This window comes from Schistocerca americana, chromosome 3 (genome assembly GCF_021461395.2).
Source record: "Schistocerca americana isolate TAMUIC-IGC-003095 chromosome 3, iqSchAmer2.1, whole genome shotgun sequence".
Classification (NCBI taxonomy): Eukaryota; Metazoa; Arthropoda; class Insecta; order Orthoptera; family Acrididae; genus Schistocerca; species Schistocerca americana.
Window position 1 is genome coordinate 336038219 of NC_060121.1, and position 21802 is coordinate 336060020.

General features: G+C 41.6%; 1 protein-coding gene across 1 annotated transcript; it reads left to right on the forward strand.

Annotated features, from left to right (window-relative positions):
* The first annotated feature begins 2305 nt into the window (after positions 1 to 2305).
* Positions 2306 to 19837, forward strand: LOC124605723 (general odorant-binding protein 56a-like). The gene is made up of 7 exons (XM_047137597.1): positions 2306 to 2457; positions 7628 to 7703; positions 12531 to 12583; positions 14092 to 14127; positions 14311 to 14425; positions 17308 to 17378; positions 19652 to 19837. Exons 1-7 carry the CDS (start codon positions 2404 to 2406, stop codon positions 19685 to 19687), a joined length of 441 nt encoding a protein of 146 aa, XP_046993553.1. The 5' UTR covers positions 2306 to 2403; the 3' UTR covers positions 19688 to 19837.
* Positions 19838 to 21802: the final 1965 nt, after the last annotated feature.

The window sequence follows — 21802 nt, forward strand, 5'->3', positions numbered from 1 at the left end:
TGGGTGACCGCCTGCGAGCAGCGTGGCTCCGGTACACGGAAGTCGCCGAAGTGGCGCCCAGCTGAAAGACTTGCAACAAGCCGTTGGCCATACTACCGTATTATTATTAGTCATTTGGGATGAGCTGCCCTTCCGGCATATGGAATGATGCGACTTCTTGCGACACTGAAACTTACGAGCCTAGCTGCTGGAACATGTGGTTGAAGCTTACTTAGAGAGCTAACTATGGATTTTAGACAAATCTAAAGACGTAGGTTTTTCGGGGGACGTAAGCTTTGTAGAAGACACAGTATTTGGGGATTATTAGTTAGTGGAAAAGCGGTCTCTTCAGCAACGTTGGTTATGCTACTCGCCTGCAAGTGTAGCTGTAGAGGTGTGTACTGTGAGTCCCGTTATTCGTCTTCTGGATGAAATAGGGCGAATGGTGGTGTTGGATGCTTTTCTGGGTTGATGACCTGCTATATCATAAGCTGTTACTGCTGTTTACGTCGAGAACTTGCTTTTCTAGTTCTTCTTGTTCTGCCTGCTTTTCCATTTGAAGTTCTTCCTGTTCTGCCTTGTACTGCATTTGAAATTGCAGCTGTTGCTGGCACAATTTCATGACTTCTGGATGCGTGATCAATGAACTTAGTCTGCTGTCCTTAAACATGCTAATTCCGAGGCTCCGTCGGCAGTATTACACTGCCTATTAATATTGCCTATGATACTGCGTGAAGAGTTTAACAGAGCACTGAAAGATCTGAGTCGAAACAAGGCCCCCGGAGTAGACAACATTCCATTAGAACTACTGACAGCCTTGGGAGAGCCAGTCCTGACAAAACTCTACCATCTAGTCAGCAAGATGTATGAGATAGGCGAAATTCCCTCAGACTTCAAGAAGAATATAGTAATGCCAATCCCAAAGAAAGCAGGTGTTTACAGATGTGAAAATTACCGTACTATCAGTTTAATAAGTCACAGCTGCAAAAAATTAATGCGAATTCTTTACAGACGAATGGAAAAACTGGTAGAAGCCGACCTCGGGGATGATCAGTTTGGATTCCGTAGAAATGTTGGAACACGTGAGGCAATATTGACCCTACGACTTATCTTAGAAGCTAGATTAAGGAAAGCCAAACCTACGTTTCTAGCAATTGTAGACTTAGAGAGAGCTTTTGACAATGTTGACTGGTATACTCTCTTTCAAATTCTGAAGGTGGCAGGGGTCAAATACAGGGAGCGAAAGGCTATTTACATTTTGTACAGAAACCAGATGGCAGTTATAAGAGTCGAGGGACACAAAAGGGAAGCAGTGGTGGGGAAGGGAGTGAGACAGGGTTGTAGCCTATCCCCGATGTTATTCAATCTGTATATTGAGCAAGCAGTAAAGCAAACAAAAGAAAAGTTCGGAGTAGGTATTAAAATCCATGGAGAAGAAATAAAAAGTTTGAGGTTCGCCGATGACATTGTAATTCTGTCAGAGACAGCAAAGGACTTGGAAGAGCAGTTGAACGGAATGGACAGTGTCTTGAAAGGAGGGTATAAGATGAACATCAACAAAAGCAAAATAAGGATAATGTAATGTAGTCGAATTAAATCGGGTGATGCTGAGAGAATTAGATTAGGAAGTGAGAAACTTAAAGTAGTAAAGGAGTTTTGCTATTTGGGCAGCAAAATAACTGATTATGGTCGAAGTAGAGAGAATAAAAAATGTAGACTGGCAATGGCAAGGAAAGCGTTTCTGAAGAAGAAAAATTTGTTAACATCGAGTATAGATTTAAATGTCTGGAAGTCGTTTCTGAAAGTATTTGTACGGAGTGTAGCTATGTATGGAAGTGAAACGTGGACGATAAATAGTTTAGACAAGAAGAGAATAGAAGCTTTCGAAATGTGACCACAACAACAACAATGAATATTGCACCCATTACAGTGCAGCACAGTCTTTATAATGCAGATAATACGAAACATTTGAATTTCGTTATAGTTCTCAGGTCCAGTCCGCACCGGATCGTCGTAACTGTAGAACACACCGAGGGAATAACCCAGATAGTCTATCAGCCTATGATTGACGACCCTCACACTAATGAGTGAGTGGTTTGCAGCCTTTAACTGTGAGCTTTCACCGTGACAAGATCAGATTGAACCTGAACAGCACCGTACGTATGTCTGTTACTAGGAAGACGCTGCAAAGGTGTCCTTGACCCAGCTGGGGAAACCCTGTGCATCAGTAAGGCCGGAAGCATCCCGGACGAGGTGTGGGATGCTACCTTGCGGATGAGCTCACGGGCGACACCCCGCCGGTTCCCACGGCGACAGCTCGCGGCACAAGGCTGCGTTACGTCACGCCAGTGCCGCCCCCGCCGCGCCGCTATAAGAGCGGCCCCATCCGTCGGCGCTGCAGACTCGCCAACCCGCCACAGCACCATGAGGACCTCCGCAGCCGCCACTGGAGCCGCGCTCCTCGTGTTCGTCGCCGTCGTGAGTACCTTGCTGGCTGCAAGTCCTGTCGACATCCTTACTTAATGTAGTACTTAAATAAGTAAACTCCGTCCGAACAGGCCTCGAAAGGCCCAACGGTACCGACCGACCGCCGTGTCATCCTAACCGATAGGCGTCACTGCATGACGATATGGAGGGACATGTGGTCAGCACACCCCTCTCCCAGGCGTTGCCGGTTTTCGTGACCGGAGTCGCTACTTCTCAGTCAAATAGTTCCTCAATTGGCCTCAAGGGCTGAGCGCACTCTGCTTGCCAACTGCACTCGGCAGACTCGGAGGTCAACCATCCAAGTGCCAGCCAAGCCCGACAGTGCTTAACTTCTGTGGTCTGAAGGGAACCGGTGTTACCACTGCCGCAAGGCCGTTGGCACTTAAGTATACACGCACTCGTAAGTCTTTACTGGCCTAGTAAAAAGTCAACGCGTTGTCCCTGCCTAGTGCCAGGCAATAAATCAGAGATGTTTTACTTAGTCCTTTGATTTCTTTGTCTTTAGTATACCCGACATGTTTGGCACAACAGAATTCAGCAACTGTGTTATTTAGCTTTATATAGGTTAGGATCTGCAACCGAATGAAGGTTGCTTCTTCTTCATTTCACGGATTAGTATTCTTGCGCTTTCCGATGAAGATTTCGTTCCTTTTTTTTATCTGCGGGAATCCGCACCTCAATCGATAAAGACGAATCACATAAAATCACTCTGCTATCTGTCCATCAGCCTATCCGTCTGTCTGACAGACTGTTCAAACCCCTTTTATCAGGAACGGGTACACGTATAAAGTTAAAATTTATATCACATATTAAGGTGAAGTAAAAAAGCGAAGTTTTTCAGTCAGTGCAGTCAAGTGATACGGCCTTTATATCACATATTTTGATAATCGCTAACTCATCAAAACCTACACTGTCCTTCCCGTTGACCGAGAATCATGAAATTTGCCAAAAACGAAGGTTTCACACCAAAACCAAAGGAAATGTTGTTTACAGATGCTAGTTCATGCTGCCACCATAGGTATACCCTCTGACATCGTTTATCCGCCAGGAACAAAGTCAGTCTCGGATCTTCTTGGATGGTCTTGTACATTTTGATAATAGTAAAAAGCTAGTAAGCTAATATCAGATCCTTCTGAATTTCCAACTACCCATTGAGTTCCCCCTCACAAAAATGTGTGTGACGAATTTACTCCCAATATTTCTCTCTCTTTCATGAGCCTGGTCCCGCGGTTATGCAGGGTCGGCTACCGTTAATTGGATGTGGCATGTTAATGTAAGGGGTGGCCAGATGCCATTCCTGTCGTCACCCCATATTCCCTGGGACGGAAGTGGCGTACCCCAATTGTCTGCGTCTGGTGTAAGCCATGGAAGAGTACGAATGTCTTCAGATGTCTGCGAGTCGTGTAACTGAGGTGGAACGCGGGAAGAAGCCTGGTATTCACCTAGTGGGATGTGGAAAACCACCTAAAAACCACATCCCGGCTGGCTGGTACTCCGGCCCTCGTCGTTAATCCGCCTGGCAGATTCGACCCGGGGCCAGCGCGCCTACCCGAATGCAGGAAACAGCGCATTAGCGCTCTCTGCTACCCTGGCGGGTAATTTACTCCCAATATTTACTCCTCAGAAATCTGGATGCCAAAACTTTAACAGTCCTTTAAAAATTACGAGACACAACCTTGGCATCTGTTAATGGCAGTGTTCAATGTTTCGACAAACGACCATCACTTTATCACCATTTGAGACTTTTATTGCACTTACCCAGTTACACAGTAGCACTCAGGCAGTATCGGAAAAGACAAGCAGGATAATACGAGCACAATGGCGTGCTTCCAGAAATTTTTGAGCTTGCATTAGTTAAGGATACCCAATAGTTTATCTGTGACTGTTTGTTGAAATGGAGAGAAGACAAAAGGTATTTGTTCAATGCAAAGGACCCTCCATAAGTCAAGGATACCTAACAGTTTATAATGAGTGACATGAAATCGAAAAAAAAATAACTTGATGTAATGTTTTAGTTTACTGTAAACAGTTTTGAGCTTAACTACTGACTACAGGTGCTCCGAAGCGTTCCTTATTACAGTGTTCTAAGACGATGCTAACAGAATTTCACATTTGATACCAAACGAGAAAGGGAAGAGGTGTTTAAAATTAGTTGGGCGTCAGTTCATTGATTTTCAGTTTTCGTGTGTGTACAGTTATACGGATTTTTCGAGTTGTTTGGTCCTCAAAATGTGACTAGCTACAGTGTTATTTCATTTCGTCATAAGGTTTGACGATTTGGTACTAAGTATATGTAACGAAATGAATCTGAGAGTTGCAAAGACAACAAATTAAGGACTGCTATCATCATAATATTTCCTCACATGCACGAAGGTTCATCCTGTTATAGTATTAAAAATTAATGGGTGTATTTATTGTTACCAGTATTCTTATTCCCAAAACGGGATGTTCCTGATTTCAAAACAGCCGTATAAATACCTCATTCGAGGTTGCCAAGTGTTAATCACGTTTCGATAGAAAACTGCTGCAGCATCATCAAGAGATGTTACTACTAGCTCGTCGAACTGCAGGTTCAATTTTAAGTTTCAACTTAGAGTTAAACTGTACCTGGGTAGTGTGCTTCAGCAGCACTTAGTTTCGTGGCCCCACTCGTAAAATTATCGATGTCACCAATCAGCTAGTGCAGATTCGGCGTCGATAGACTAAAAAAGTTGTACCTACTACGTAAAATACTTCAGAACTACTCAAGTTTGGGAACAGAGTGAAAAGTTGATAACATGCAGAACGCATCAAATTATTTTAAATGTCGAGAAATCAAAATCACAAAAGAAATTTTGTTTGTTTCCAAGGGACGTATGATAGGTCTACTACGGCTCGTGGTATTTATCACTCACTTAGCGGATACTGTATTACTAGTAGCAATTTCAGACTATGCCGCTATTGGCTATGATGGTTTATCTATGAGGAACTAAGTAGCAGTATCCACTCAGATATTCACAAAATATCAGTCTGTTTTAAAGATTCACTACCAGCTCTGAATGTGGAGAAATATAAAATACTGGATACACATAAAGCAGTAGCCGTTAGCAACAAGAGAAATGACCCCCGAAGCGAGTCAGACATGTACAAGAACGTCAACTCGCAACAATACTCGAAGGAAGATGCCTCTTGTAAAAGGGAAACACCTTCAGCAAATACTAAGAATCGATTTTCACATCGCAGTCTATAAACATTAGATTAATAGCTACACATGCGGAGCATCTCATTCCCCGTTAATTGAAGGGAGAAAAATGCTTATATATGATACCAAAAGTACCATCTTCTGTGAATTGTGTATTGGGCCACGAAGAACAGGCCTACACCTCTACGAACGCCATAATATACATTTACAAATATTTATGCTACATTTCTAACATATACATCTGAAACTTTGGCAGAAACAGGTGAGACGTCGGATTCTCGAGAAGAAAACAGGGCGCGAAGTCTTTTTAGTAGTAAAGTACACTCACAGTGGAGAATTGTGATTCCGAAAGACTCTCTTTAAAGAACCTAATATTAAAGCAGAAATGAAGGGTAAATGATTAAGTGGAATAGTCATGTAATGATATCACATAAAAAGAGCTGCATTAAGTTTGCAGGTCAAAAAGGTAGAAGAATCATTAGAAGGTAGAGCCAAATAAGAAACAGATATGGTTCTCCACGAATAAAGTTTTTAGACAATATGGAAAACGAATGAAAATTTTTGGAATTCCTAATTTGGAACAACATCTTAAAAACAGACAAATTTCACAAAGTATTGTTTGTTAACTTAGCAGTAAGGAGCTTATGAAGCTTAAAAATGTTTCGTAACAACAATAATAATAATAGTTGCGGAGAAGGTAGGCACTGACAGGTGTGGATAATATCGAATCATCGGTAATGAGTCATGTTGGCAAAATACTAACGCGAAGTGCTTACAGAAGAATGGAAAAGAGGTAGAATGGGAGCTGGAGGAAGATCAGTTCGGGTTTCGCTAACATGTAGGAAAACGAAAGGTAATACTGATTCTTCCAGTTGTCTTAGAAGGTAGTCTGAAAGAAAAGACCAAATCTATATTCACAGCACTTGTAGAAAAAAGAACAGATTTTTTCATCATTAACTGGAATACCTTTTATGAATATTTAAAGTTATCGAAGATAAAATAAAGGCAGCGATAGATTATCCACAACCTGCAAGACAGGGTTGTAAGCCTATTCCACATATCATTCAGCCTCTACAGCAATGATGCAGAAAGGTTCAAAAAATGGTTCAAATGGCTCTGAGCACTATGGGACTTAACTGCTGAGATCATCAGTCCCCTAGAACTTATAACTACTTAAACCTAACTAACCTAAGGACATCACACACATCCATGCCCGAGGCAGGATTCGAAAATGCGACCGTAGCGGTCGCGCGGTTCCAGACTGTAGCGCCTACAACCGCTCGGCCACTCCGGTCGGCTACAGAAAGGGAAACAAAAGAGAAATTTGATACACTAATTATAATTAGGAGGGAAGGAATAAAATCTTTAAGGTTTGCCGATGATATTGCAATTTTTTCAGAGTCTGGAAAGGAGTGCATGGATAGCAACTCAGTCGCTGAAAGCATTGGCCGTTAATAGCAAGCTCAAGGTTGAAGTCACTATCCGGCACGCAATTTCAATCTGCGAGGGAGTTCCGCAGCAATGGCCCCATGACCGCAGAATGAAATGATCGTTCCGCCACTTCTGCTACACTACTTCAGTTACCCATCATGTCTATTTCACTTCCGATGTTTTATAGTCTGCAGTGTAGAATTACTTTCATACTCCATATTTTACTACAGACTTCAATGCTTGAGAAGAATTATCTTGAAAACACTGACACTTGGTCAATAATGATTGCTACACATTTACATCTAACGTGAGTGTTTCTCCCATCTTTGTGTAGTACGCCACAGAAATATTGTGTGTGACCATCGACTCTTTCATTTTTAGTTAAGGCTTCTAAGGAGCCTTTTCTATAATATCTGATTTTATTTATGACACTGGCGAAACGAAGGTAGATCTATTTTTGTAGCTTATTGGGGGCCACCATTTTCTTATGTGCCTGTTACATAAGACTTAAAACGTTTTTATTTAACGTATTCTTCGATCTATTCCCAGGTATCGGCGATGGAGATGACGCCAGAATTCATGGAGATCGTTAACAAATGCAAGGCAGAACACGAGCCCACTGAAGGTAAGACACATGTGGAAGTGATTATTGTTTACTCTGCACCGAGGAAGTCACGCTAGAGAAGGGATATAAGAGTCAATCAAGTGCTTATTTCTAGATGCTTCGCCCGAGAGGTTTCATTATTGCACGATATTCCTGTTTACTTCTTCGGCTGTGTGTTCAATAATTCCACACTCAGTAATGAACCTAGGAAATTACATGGAACATCATCTTTCCCCCTTCTCCGCTCCTCCTTCATTCTTGTAAGAAAGTAAGGAAGACAGAGCTGAAGTCACGTCGACTCCCAAATCATCAGTCGATCAATAATTCAAGCTAGTAACTAGCTGCGCCATATTAAACAAAGCATCCCATAGTTAAAATAAAGTCATTTTGGGATTTCAAGGGGAACCTAAATGAGGAAGGCTGGTCACAGATTTGAATTATCATCCCTTTCCAACACTAGTTTAGTCCCACAATCACAAACGTTGCTACGCTCACTACTTTCTCGGCAATGTCTCACACAAGACGGGTTTCTCGTTCACGTCTTCCTACCAAATTGGGAATGACGTGTCAGGTTTTTGTATATAAGGCATGGATGCTGTAAAGGGAACTTCTGAAGTGTATGTTTGTTACGGATGTTTATGCAACGAAGGAAAGAGAGAGAGTGGATTCCGGTTCCGAGATAACCTACTCCTATCAAATAGCCCCAAATGGGAAGCTGGGATCCACCCAGAACTGAAAATTCCCAACCGAATATCCCCTACTGCGAGGCCATAGGTAAAATGGTCTGGTGCTAGCTATTAGACTGAAGTCCACCCCCAGTAGCTGAGTGGTGCCGGCACGGTAGCTCTGCGCTTTCGGTCAGAGGGTTAGCTGCCCTCTGAAACAAAAAAACTGAGTCAATGGCTCAACACTGAACTTGAACGGGTGTCCTGGGACATCCGCACCGAACAAATGCAACGAACAAAATCGAACAAAAAAAAAAAAAGTGGTCAGCGCGACAGAATGTCAATACTAAGGGCCCGGGTTCGATTCCCGGCTGGGTCGGAGATTTTCTCCGCTCAAGGACTGGGTGTTGTGTTGTCCTAATCATAATCATTTCATCCCCATCGACGCGCAAGTCGCCGAAGTGGCGTCAAATCGAAAGACTTGCACCCGGCGAACGGTCTACCCGACCGGAGGTCCTAGCCACACGACTGAAGGCTCGGAGAGTTTGAACCACTAACGCGGATGGAAGCCGAAGAACATTTTATTTCACCCTAGCCGTCTGTCTTCAGAATTAATAAAGCGAACTGCAGCAGCGTATTCACGAAGGCTGCTTTCACGATAGTTCTTTCTGAAAAGGAGAACCCGACATTGTTTGAGTAATTGGCACTACAGGACCCATGCATTTTCACTATTGGCGAACTGCGAAAACAGTTGTTACGGTCACTTTGACGAAAGCACCCGTTGACATGAAATGTTTCGTCGCTATAAAAAATTACTTCTTGAGGACGTTTCGTCATCACCTATGTTCCCTAGACATCTTTCTCTTAAATTTCCTGGCACAGTTGATTTTTTCCTTATCTAATAATAATAAATTACATATAATAAATGCATAACTGATTTATAAATACAAGGCTTGAAACTAGGGGCTGGTGACAAATTTCACATGCTTCGAAAGCACATGTACCCAATATGATAGCATTCCCTTACTACTTTTCTTAACGCAGTAAACCATGGATCTATCATGTAGTACACTAACGATATTCTGTCTTATCTTTGTTTGAACTTACCCTGAACTGCAAAAATAGGGGAAGCGTAGAATACATCTGGCATTTTTCCTTGCGTGGACGTTGGAGTCATAGCGCTCTCCCAAGCTTCCAGTGCATGAGAAATTAGCACCGCCAGTGTTACTTCCATAGTGTTTCCTAGTGATATAAATGCATACAGGTTGATACTTCTGTCAACTAAAAAGTTATTACTGCGTCATTATTTTTCGGAAATAGACATGAAAATAGTATGAAGAATAATACTTTCATTTCAGCAGCGTGTTCTGTCAATATTGGTACGATTATATATGTTTGCACACCAAATAAAAGTCGATGGCTTATATAGTCAAAGTAAAACTGGATTAACTAATCCATATAACAATTATGATGTCCTAATATTTTCGCAAGATAAAGAAATTTAAGAGATCCTCCATGGAAGGCTGGAGATTTAGCAAACTTCTCCTCATGAAAGCTCGAAGTATTTACGAACATCCCCCTGCTATGTGATTTCACCTAGTTGTCGTCTTCCATGAGCGAGCGTCTGAGACAACCAAAGTAGTATCACGGCTAGCGTCCCTCTTACAAAATTTTTATAGTCAACATCACTCTTCTGCTGTAAGAATATGTTAGTTGATTATTAGCTGAATATGACTTCAATCCACAAAACACGACATGCTGCCGAACTCTGCTAAGCACGTAAAGTGGCTAGCAGAGTTTAGATGTAGATTTAGTACTTGTACATCCACATCCGGTCTACACTTCTTTTCTTGCTTTAATTCATATCGTACAATTATAAGATGCGGTCACCAACGCTGCCCCTTCCACAATTAGGAAAGCAAGTGCGAATGAGAGTTCTAATATCTTAAATCCAACCCCACGCTATCAACCATCACTTGTTTTCAGATCACGATGATGCCTAATGTTACATAACAAACTTGGAAGTCTAACAACAAAGCCCTCAAATAGTAAGGCACTTGCGTCTTCACCCCCAATTAGATAATTTTTTTCCAAAACTACGAAGCGTAGTGCTCTGGTAGACTCGACGGCAGGGTTCGAGAATACGAATGTCATAAACACATTTCCGACGTAGCAGAGACATGAAGAATGATTTGTCACGAAAACTACGTGCTGAAGGACATGTTTCGACTTCAACCCCTGTTTTCTGATCAATGATTCCCCATATGAACGGCCGTTTCCACGACTCGCCTAAAAACATAGCATCTCGCTATCTATTGCTCTAATTCGATCGCTGTCTCACCAGACATAATTAAAGCTGATGATCATAGAGAAAACATACGGAATTCGTATTAAACGTGGTAATCTCCTATGCGCAAGCCTCCCTTTATAAAACTTGGTGATTGATACTGTTGTCCGGTCTAATGTACGATGTAGTGTCAAATGTGATGCATAATAACGAAAACAGGAAAATAGGAAAAAGAGAAAAGGTGATCACTCACCCAACATCATCGTAGATATTTACGTGCGAACCTCACTTGTGTGCTCTGTATGGGAGGTGAGTACTCTGTGCAGTGAATAGCAGCGCAAGAAGAAAGGTAAAAACAAAAAGTGCATGAGACCACTTATGTCACAATATTATCTGTCCGTTCATAGTGAGCAGAGCGTAGTCTCTTGGTGAAGTTTACAAATAATGCCACACAGACGCCATTTGGACCCTGTTTTGCAGGTTAGAATACTCGGCCACCTGAAGCTAGACCAGACACAGAGAGAAGTCTCAGTAAGCTTGGATATGCCACAAAGTGTCATTTCTAGGTTTTGGGGACGGTTTCGAAACAGGTAAAGGTCGTCTCAGGCCTGTGCAAGATCGACCAAGAGAAGTACACTTGCAACACGACTGGATGCAGAGCGTGCAGCTGCCTCGGGAGTTTCTGTTTCCCGACTAACTGTGCACCGGAGAATCAGAACAATAGGGCTGTTTGCCAGTCATCCGATCATGCGCATTCTGCTCACTGCAGCACAGAGACGGGCACTTGTATCGTGAAGGCTGGAGCGTTCAAACTGGACCATGAATAAATGGAGGAATGTACTGTTCCCAGAAGAATCCTGCTTCTCTTGTCGCGTATTACTTTGGAGAGGACCTGCTGGTAGCCAATATTAACCCAGAAATAACGTGGAAAGAGATCGGTTTGATGATGATTGCGTCATGCTGCTGGGAAGCATCATGCTGAATGGTCGTACTGAGCTGCACATCTTCGTTGGTGGTCGAAGGGATTCTGTAAACGAGCAGGGTACAGAGATGAGGTACAGAGACGAGAAGCTGCTACCGCATGTTCGCCTTTCCAGAGGTAAAGGTGGTCCAGACTTCCTCTCTATGGGCAGTAACGCCCGCCCTCATTAAGCTGATATGGTGGATGGGTTTCTTGAAGATGGATATATCCATCACAAGGACTGGCCAGTGGCGTCCCCGGATCTGATTCCTAGAAATCATTCTTGAGATATATGAGGGAAGCAAAACGCTTCCCGTCAGCTTCCACCAATGACTTTTTCAGACATCCGCACTCCTCTTGCTTAGGAATCGGATCGACCACCAAGAAAGCTCTTGAACCATCTCATGGAGAGCATGCCCTGTGGCTGTGCAGCATGTGTGGCTGTTAGGGGTAACCATATCCCCTACTAATAGCTTTTTTGCTCTGGAGGAGATTTCCCAGTTGTGTTATTTTCTTATAAATGTGAATCTTAGCTGTCAGAAGTTTTCTAGCATTATATTTCCGGCACTGTCGCATCCCAAATATCTTGAGATTAAGCTGTGCCGTATTCAGTAATCCTTACGACATTATGATAAGGCAGTATGTCCTCTTTTCGTTATTATGCTTATCTTTGGGATTCCAGTGTGTTTTACGTTCCATTCCTGATAAAAGTAGTTTGCTGAACAAATTACTGGAAAAGTCAAGTCGATAATATCTGAAGGAAGCTGCAATTTATCAGTTCATCAAAGTGCGGACGTATGTCTTGGTATACACTTTTTGCGTTAGAACTCCTTAAAACCAAGTACTTAGGAACAAATGATATTTCCCTGAAATACATTGCTCTTATTGTCAGTGCGTCTAAAATGATAAACTTATAAATTATGTACTTTTTTCAGATGAGCTGAAAGGAATCATGATGATGAAGGTTCCAGAGAGCGAACACGGCAAGGTAAGATCCTTTCAGATAAACCTCCGATATCTGCTTGCAGCAGCACATTAAAGAAAACGGTCACCCTTGTTCCTACCGATTCACACTTCTTCATTTGCCCAAAATAAATTCTGATTGCAAAAACTATCGAGAAATCCGGCGTTACTTACAGTTAGGTTTACTATTTACTCCCGTCACCGATGCGGTCATCAGGGACGAAGTACGTACTCGAAGTGGGTCACACAGCCGCCTATGTATCTTTCCCAGGGAGTCATTTCGGCATTCATCGTAAGAGATTTAAGAAAGCACGGAAAACCAAAGACTGGTACTGGAGCCACCGTCATCCAGAACGCGAGTTAATTGTCTTAATTAACGCTGCACTTCGGTCGGTACAGCAAAACCAGAGCTCTCTAAAGTGACTGGAATTTCGTCCTAAATACGAGGGGGCAGAGTGAGATAAAAACTGAACATGTAAAGCCTCCTTTGTGCGAGAGACTGGGATGACAATAACTGTGATTTGTGGCTTCGGCCAAATAACTTGTCATGAGAATCTTATCCAGTACAAAATGGAATCAATATGTGACTTTTATCACGGGAATGGAGATGTGAGACCGAACTTCTGTGGGAGAACTCTAGTGCTACGCAGTTCCTCAAAAATAAAGAAAAATGTTACTAGAAGCTTTCGTGCTCCATTCATCCGTGTCACCTAAAAGTAACTCGGAATGGGAAAGTTCAACGAACTATTGTACGTTAGGCATGACCTCTATGTCGTGATGCTAAAAAGTTCCACTGGGAAACTCAGTTTGTACAAAGCCGTCGTCCTACTATGCTACTCTGAAAACCTGAGACCTCACTTCGACTGAATATTCCAAGGGGATAACGTTCACACTGACAAAGCTATTGCGCTCTGCGCACTAACAGAAACATGTAAGCGGTTGTTTTAGTGGGTAGCATACGTAAATGAAATGGAAGGTTAGTAAGCAGTGATGCTACCAAGAATACGTTGCTATACCAGTTCGGGTTTCCAGCATTACAAGTATAGTTGCAATTATGTCTTCAAATATGAAAACTACCGTAGTCACAAACAGCATAGGGCAACATCTAGTGCAAACCTTGCTTAATGAAAAGAATTTTCTGGTGTCAGTCTGGGACGGATTTGAGAAATGTAGTTCAGAGGATGTGTATTTCGTAACTACTGCGAAATCTCCTCATACTTCGTGTTAATATCGCTAGATAAGGAGAACCGAGTGATTCCAACGTGGACATCAAGTATGTAGCCTGGCATGAAATTACTGTTTGCAGACTGCACTAGAATACGAGCTCATGAGTGACTGTGCTTAGATCGTCAGCAGTGACAGGAAGAAAGGCCTAGTGTATTGCAACCAATAAAAGTACACAGTCAGAAATCTCTCTAGTGTTCTTAGGTTGTTTTACATTACAGTATTATTCGCACGGTCTTGATTAATTGCAACCTAAAGAAGTTTCAAACACAACAAAAAATAATTTGTCCTCTTTTTCTACCTTTACAGTGCTTCATGGGGTGCGTTCTGCAGGAAGTTGGAGTGGTAAGTACTGCCAATCCACTGGTCTGTGATACCACTACATTATTCTTAAGAATGTTAAACTATCTTGGGCGAATTTCAATCACGTGCACATTGAGTTACCGAATTCTTTATGAAAGAAGTTTGGAATAGGTGCCTGGAAGGCCAAACAAAAAAAGCGTAACTGATTTGTGATTTCTTTTGTAGGTTAAGGATGGCAAGTTCGACAAGGAGGAGGCAAAGAAACATGCCGCGGCCAAGATGTCCGACAAAGACGAGCTGGAGAAGCACATGCAGCTCATTGACAAATGCAGCCAAGAAGGTAAGACACCACTACGTAGGAGACCACTCAGCACAGTGTAAGGCTACAGTGCTGCTTTTACCACCCGTCATTTTGGCAAAATACTGGCTAAATGGTTCAAATGGCTCTGAGCACTATGGGACTTAACTTCTAAGGTCATCAGTCCCCTAGAACTTAGAACTACTTAAACCTAACTAACCTAAGGACATCACACACATCCATGCCCGAGGCAGGATGCGAACCTGCGACCGTAGCGGTCGAGCGGTTCCAGACTGTAGCGCCTTTAACCGCTTGGCCACCCCGACCGGCGGCAAAATACTAAGTCCGTAGATACTGCCTAGGGCGTTTCACTGTCCTTGCATCAAACGTCGAGGAGTGATAGATCACATCACGGTGAAAACTTCTGTTGGAGATAAAATGTCTACTTACGCTCCCCAGCGACTCTAGGTGTCGTTCAGTATGAACCGACCTCGGCACGATGAGATTTCACGAAACCTGTAGGGACTACTAACCAGTTGTGCAGCATCTGCATACTGTCTACGCCAGTAAGCTGACAGAGTGATTCTGAACAAGAAAGGGAGATATTTTAGAAGCGAATCAGGAACTCGGACTACGCTTTTCACGAAGAGTGGATGACTGGGTTGTAGGCAACACACAATGCATGTACACGCTGCAGAGCACCTACGCCTTGATGCTTCTCAGGGGTATAACAAATAACAAAAGGCAGCATCGCCGACAAAGCATCAGCGAACATACTCGCTCTAACAAAAATTGTTCCTCACGGCGTGATATATCACTCCAAAATGTTTGATGCAAAGGCTTATAAATATTCTGTCTGTTGTTGGATATGCAGATACGTGGTTACGACGATGAACTGGACACTGACAGATCATGGTACAGCTGAAATACACATGCTAACATGTTCACGATACATTAAGTTTAAAGGCAGCAAATGCGCTAGATAAATAGAGCTACGTTTTATCTTCATACTAAGCTCTGTTTAGAAATCTGTTGTCCTTCCTACTTTTCTGAAGCACATTCGTCAGAAAGTAACCCTGTTGGTCGAGACTTGGCAGTTGCAAATTGTACCAACAATACACTGCATGATGCAACTCGCTGCTCTATGTCGTTGTCCGATACTTTACTTACAAATATCGAACTAAATCCTGTAAAAAATCTTTTCTAATACGGTAACGCATTGTTGACGAAGTTCAGTTACTCTTTTGCGAATGAACTGTGTTGGAGACTGTTCGACTAGCTGCGTGACTGGCCGCATTCGTTTCTTCTCGTGTTTTCTTGGGTACACTATACGGTCTGTATTTGACGCTGTCTGAAAGAAAAGCACATTTCTATCAAGCAGGGTTGTTATACGATTTCAGACCTGCCCAAGTATCCTTGAAAGGTATTCGTCACGTCTGGAATTCTTTATCCTGCCTGTGGACGTTTTTGCCCCAACACACGTGCCACTAAGCGCTATCTACTGACTACTGCTCGTATGCTACATTAGTTGTTGACATGACCGCACTTGTTGCACAATACTGAATATAGTGTGTTTTTGTTTCAAAATTTAGAGACATTAATCATCCGAGAAAATTTTTACAATTCTTTGGAAACTATCATTACCCTTGCTTTCTCTCGAATAGGTTTTATTATAACAGTATTATTTTATTATAACAGTAGCATCAACTGGAAAATTTATCAATCCTGCCTGCTGAATGTCTTGCGGTAGGTCATTCACGTATCTAAAGAATTGGAGTAGCCCCAAAGTTGAATCCTGTGGACTCCCTTTCCGATTACTCCAGTCACAAAAATTTTATACATTGCCGACGTTATCTGAATTATTCAGTTCAGCGTCTTCCATTCTGTTTGTTAAGTATGATTCAAACCGAATATGCATAAATCCATCAGTTCTATTAAATTTGAGTTTTTCTAAGAGAGTAATATGATCTACACCATCATACACTTTGGAAAGATAATTAAAACATGCCAAATGGCAATACTTTATGATTTAAGGCTTACATTATTTGATGAGTGAATGTACAAATAGTATTCCCAGTCGAGCAACCCTCCTGGAATCCAAACTGTGATATGCTAATTAAATTGTTTCCACTCAAGCGTGTGACTACTTTGAGTACATTACTTTGTCGAATATTTTGAAAAACGATTTCAGTAACGAAACTGGATGACATTTGTTTAAGGCTGTCTTGTCACCTTTTTCATGAAGAGCAGCTGCATATTTTAATCTGTATTTGGCTGCTCACCCTGTTAATGCGTTCATTCCGTTTTGTTCTGTTTTCATGCATTTTATTTTTTAATTTGTAGCTGTTCAGTTCATCCCTAATGTTAATAATTTTGTCTAATCTACTATATCCTTATATTTCTCCGATAAATTTCTTTTCTGCTGCCTCACTTCTATTCCATTGTTGTTAACATGACACATGACTCGGTTCCTTAAAGCACGAACACCCACTGCTCTATAAAATTTTTATCGTGGCTCTTTCCGTGTTTTGTATTCGGGTTCCACATATATCTGGCAATATTGCTAGTCTCGTCTCTGTACTTTCTATCATAGTCACATGTAATGTCATATGCTCGTGTAGAGCATTATCAACAGTGTCGTATGGTGACGTCCGCAGCTCGTGGTCGTGCGGTAGCGTTCTCGCTTCCCGCGTCCGGGTTCCCGGGTTCGATTCCCGGCGGGGTTAGGGATTTTCTCTGCCTCGTGATGACTGGGTGTTGTGTGATGTCCTTAGGTTAGTTAGGTTTAAGTAGTTCTAAGTTCTAGGGGACTGATGACCATAGCTGTTAAGTCCCATAGTGCTCAGAGCCATTTGAACCTTCGTATGGTGACATTACAGGTTTCTGACTCAACAATCCACTGAGTACTCTGAATTTTGTTGCAGTAAATGGCGAGACGGACTCCTGCGGAATCGGCCCGAAGCTCATGGAATGCATCAAGCAGTTTGCACCAGAGGTAAGGACCAGTTGGGTAATGAACATGTAGCGCATTTGCTGTTTTTAGCTTCATTTCGATGCAATTTCGCGCATCCTGTATAAAAGGATGTTCCCTAAGGTTAACAGGACACATAATGTTTACCAGAATCATGTTGCTGACAGTCACACTCACAGGCTGTGTATGCACGGCCATGCCCGGTTTCCACTCAAAAGGTATTTTCAAACACCCCTTAAAATGCAAGAGGTTTAAACTGCTACCCAGATAAATATTTATGCGTCACTTACAACAGGTAAAAGTGAAATATTGCACCAAGCAACAACTATCAGATCAAGTACTGGGCAGCATAGTATTCTCAAAACTACACACCAGCTGAATGAGAGGATTTTTTTCATATAGATGAGCAGTCATTCAGCTGATCTTTTCACTGCAAATATTAACGAAGTCGTTTAAGATGTCATAATTCTTTTTTCACGGAAATTAATTACAATAAAGTCAACAAAAATCGACGAAAAATCCCTTGCCGTAGCTATAACCCGTACGAAGATACGAGTATGAACTTCCCTTATACTATAGCGAATTCTGATGCATTAAAGCGTAGGCAAGAAATACACCACCCAAGGATGGTTCTCCAGGTCATCAGTTAACAACGGTAACATTTCCGCTCTTGTTTCTGCAGAGCCATGAAAGAAGGGCAAATGTCGCAAATTGAATGGTTCGTGATAATTTAATTTGTTCAGTATCTCTTCACAGAACGCCTTTCGTAATCGCCCTAAATTATCGGAGCGCAAGCTTTCAGAACGATAATGTTTGAAAATATACGTAGACTAATTCATAGACATATAATCAACAATTACAGTATTCCAACCGCAAAGCATTCTCATCGCATTTTAAATATGTTCAACATACTTCATAATTATTGAATACTCAGCTTTTTAAAAGCTTTACGAGAAGTCACGTTGAGTATTTTTCACTCTGCTGGTACCGTCTTTAACAGAAAAAAGGCGAACGAGGAACCTATAGCAGTTATGATTTGCTGACTTCGCTGCATACATGGAACAGGAAGAAATTACGCAAAACACACGCACGTTGAACAAGTCTCAACATCATTTTGTGGACCGTGACAACACGTTTCCCGGTGATATAAGCTTCCAAACTCAAGGCTGTTTAATAGCGATCAAAAACGGAAACGCTTATTTAATAAGTAATAATTATTTAGTAGATGCAAAACGAATATAGAATACAACTGAATAGTCGGTACAGAATCCACAACCATAATACCTTCGTTAGTAACATGTCACGGAATGACGTAATACGTCGCGTATAACAATTACATTTTTGTAATATGTAATCTCTGATTACATCCATCAAACTTATCAAGCTCTTCTGAAGATGGACAAATATTCCCCAAGTATGGACCAGGGGTCTTGTATAATAAATTGTATTGCATATACTAGATGATTATCTTATGCAAGAAATAGGAAACATACTATAAGAATGTTATTAGGCCATGAAAGAAAATGTTTACAAACTGCTCAAAAATAGTTCACAGGCAAACAAAATTTGTTTAGAAATTATTCATTAAAAATTAAGGTAAAAGCAAACGAAACAATAATATTCCCTGCGACATGGATACTGGTTGCACGATATGCGTTCACATGTACTTGAAATACCTGGAATGTGAACATCATGTAATAAAATACGCATCCCCAAGGAATTACATTATTCATACTTAACACCGGTGGTACTATTCCATCCACCTGGGGATTTCGCCTTTAGGCTGACACTTGTATTTTAAATAGACCGCTAGTCTAAGAGCTGAAGAGGCTTCTAGAAAAGCAGTTGGCACAAGTTTACTTTACGATGTTTTCATGTTGACTCCAAGTCGAAATCGACGGATATTTATGGAAGTAAAATCCAACACAGTGAAAGCTGTGCCATACAGAAAGATCTGATTTACTATTTCATCAACAATTTCCGTTCGTCTCACGAACTCTTGTGGCTGATAGCAAAGATATTCAAAGTTGTATCAATAACTGAAGAATTGTCAAAAATCACATGGCTTTCAATTCATAGCCGAGAGGTGTGCAACCCCATTATAGCAACTAAAATGTTCACATTATTACATAACACCCACTCTTTGTCAATACTGGAAATAATTTTGTTGGCATGTTTTTATGGAAGACAGAGATGAGGTACTTGAGCTACCCCGTTACCTCTTGTACAAACTAACAGCTGAATGTATTTCATTGGAGACCTGCGTTGTACGTGACATTTCTCCGTTTTGTTTGCAGTTTGACATTGCCCTCCCGCACGCCCCGTCAGAATAAACGCGGCACGACGCTGACGATGCTGACGTCGACGACCCGGCAACCATCTGCGTCCACACCAAATGACATCGACGGCACCCAGACAAGAAGAATTGTTGATATCTGTACTGCTCTGTGCTCACTAAATAAAAAATAACTGTAGATATGGGATGCCCTGCAGTTGTCGTTCATTTGATACCTACCTTTCAAATGTACTCTTTTTCAGGCACAATTTCTCTGTCGTAATAGTGCTGATCTCAAGGTAACCAACTCAGTTGTATGAAAGCATGTATTTACGAGCTTAAGCTCACCGGAAAAATATCACACTGGTTGTTTTAGAGCGCTGTACACAGTTGTAGAACTGGTCAAGTGACCTGCACCGCTGACGCAAGTCTTGGCAGTGAAGTGTTACGTGTGTGCCAGTCGGCTGTGTGGTATCAGAGCAGCAAGACGAGTGAACATCGAGATACTGCAGGATGGCAGAAAACAGCTAATGTGTTTGAACGGGCCTATAACCACCCTGTGAATGAAGTTATCTGATTTGTTGCTGTACGAGTGCGGACTGTGTAGCATGTATACAAGGAATAGTGCAATTCTCGTCTCCACTTAATGTGACGTAAGAACAGTGATTGTAAAAGGATGCTGGCCTACAGGGACAAGAGATGAGTCACTGACAATCAGTTTAAAACTCGATAGGAGTCGATGCTATCTATGAATGCAGGTTATTGAGATCTTTCCATTACTACGAAAAACCGTTATCAAGTACACCTTTCAAAGTACCATAACGCTAGTATACTGCAGTCATTATGAGTGAGAAGGGAGCTCAAATAACAGTAAAACATAGTCCAGAGAGTTTACATGCGATTATTTCTTTTACTAATGTTTTCAGGATTAATTACAGAAATAACAATAATGTAAATAATTTCGAATGTGTTTTACAAATTTTGAATTAAATCAAAAACATAAAAACCTGTTATTTGAAAAATAATTTACTGATCCTCATTTATGCTACATAAGTCATTTGAACATAAATCTTTAAATTCGTATAAAATAAAATAATAAATTCCTATTTGTTCATTCAAAAGTTCAAATTTATGCAATATTAGAAAGACGTTTAAGTATTGGGTGGTCTAATTCTCCTAGTGTAAGTACAAAACGTAACGAGAATAGGATAAGTGATCAGTTCCATTACAAGGTCCATCTCAAAGAGTTCCCTAGAGAACCATTTGGAGTCGGGTACTCTACAGCAGCACTTAATCTGCATTTATTCGATGAAGTAAACGATCTAGAAACTGTGCATTAAGTAACTGGAGGTGTGTAGTGTCGTCCGACGAGTGGCGATTTTGCTTTTGTTTCAAACGATGCAAGGCGTCTAGCGTACCGACAGTGCAATGACGCGTCCAACCGCTAATACATGGAGGACCGGAGTTGGTCCCGTGATGTTAAGGGACCTTTTCGTAGCATCACTTAGGCGCACTCCGTATTACCATGAACATGAACCAAGATGTTTTTTTTTGTTTTTTTTAACATTCTCGGTGAGCAAGTGTTACCCTTTCTTTTACACCTTCTTGATTACTATGCTGTGGATACTCCCTTCTTCCAAGCTGACAACGGACGTGTTCAGAGGGCTACACTCGTACGTTTCTGGTTCGACAATATCCGCATAACGAATAGCCCACTACATCAACGGATATTGATTCAAAAAACTGCGATTCGGACTATTTGGAAAAGCAGATGAAACGTAGCAATCAACATTCCAGTAGGTCTATTGGATTACATAATCAGTGGGTGCATTCAGCTAGATATGGCTTCACTGAAGAAACTTGTAGACTGTCTTCCTCGTCCAATGAGGCAATTGCTACCGACAAAGGTGATGTTACACAGTATTATTCCGGTGTCTCCTTTGGGTGACTAATTTTTTGAAAGGTGCCTAAACCAGTTATTAGCTCCATAAGAAGGACTGCTCTATTTCTAGCTCAATATGTATGCCCGAATTCAACATTTCTTCAAACTAATCACCAAAGGAACTGCTGTACGAAATTGCTAAATATGTGAATTACTAGAGTCCAAACCATTCCTTGATTATGTTCTACCTGAAGGACGTTCGGAACCTTAAGCATAGATGGAAACCACAAG

Coding starts and splice junctions, on each gene's coding strand:
- LOC124605723 (XM_047137597.1), top strand. CDS start 2,404: ATGAGGACCTCCGCAGCCGCCACTGGAGCCGCGCTCCTCGTGTTCGTC. Junction 7,704..12,530: donor AGAACACGAGCCCACTGAAG/GTAAGACACATG, acceptor TACTTTTTTCAG/ATGAGCTGAAAGGAATCATG. Junction 12,584..14,091: donor CAGAGAGCGAACACGGCAAG/GTAAGATCCTTT, acceptor CTACCTTTACAG/TGCTTCATGGGGTGCGTTCT.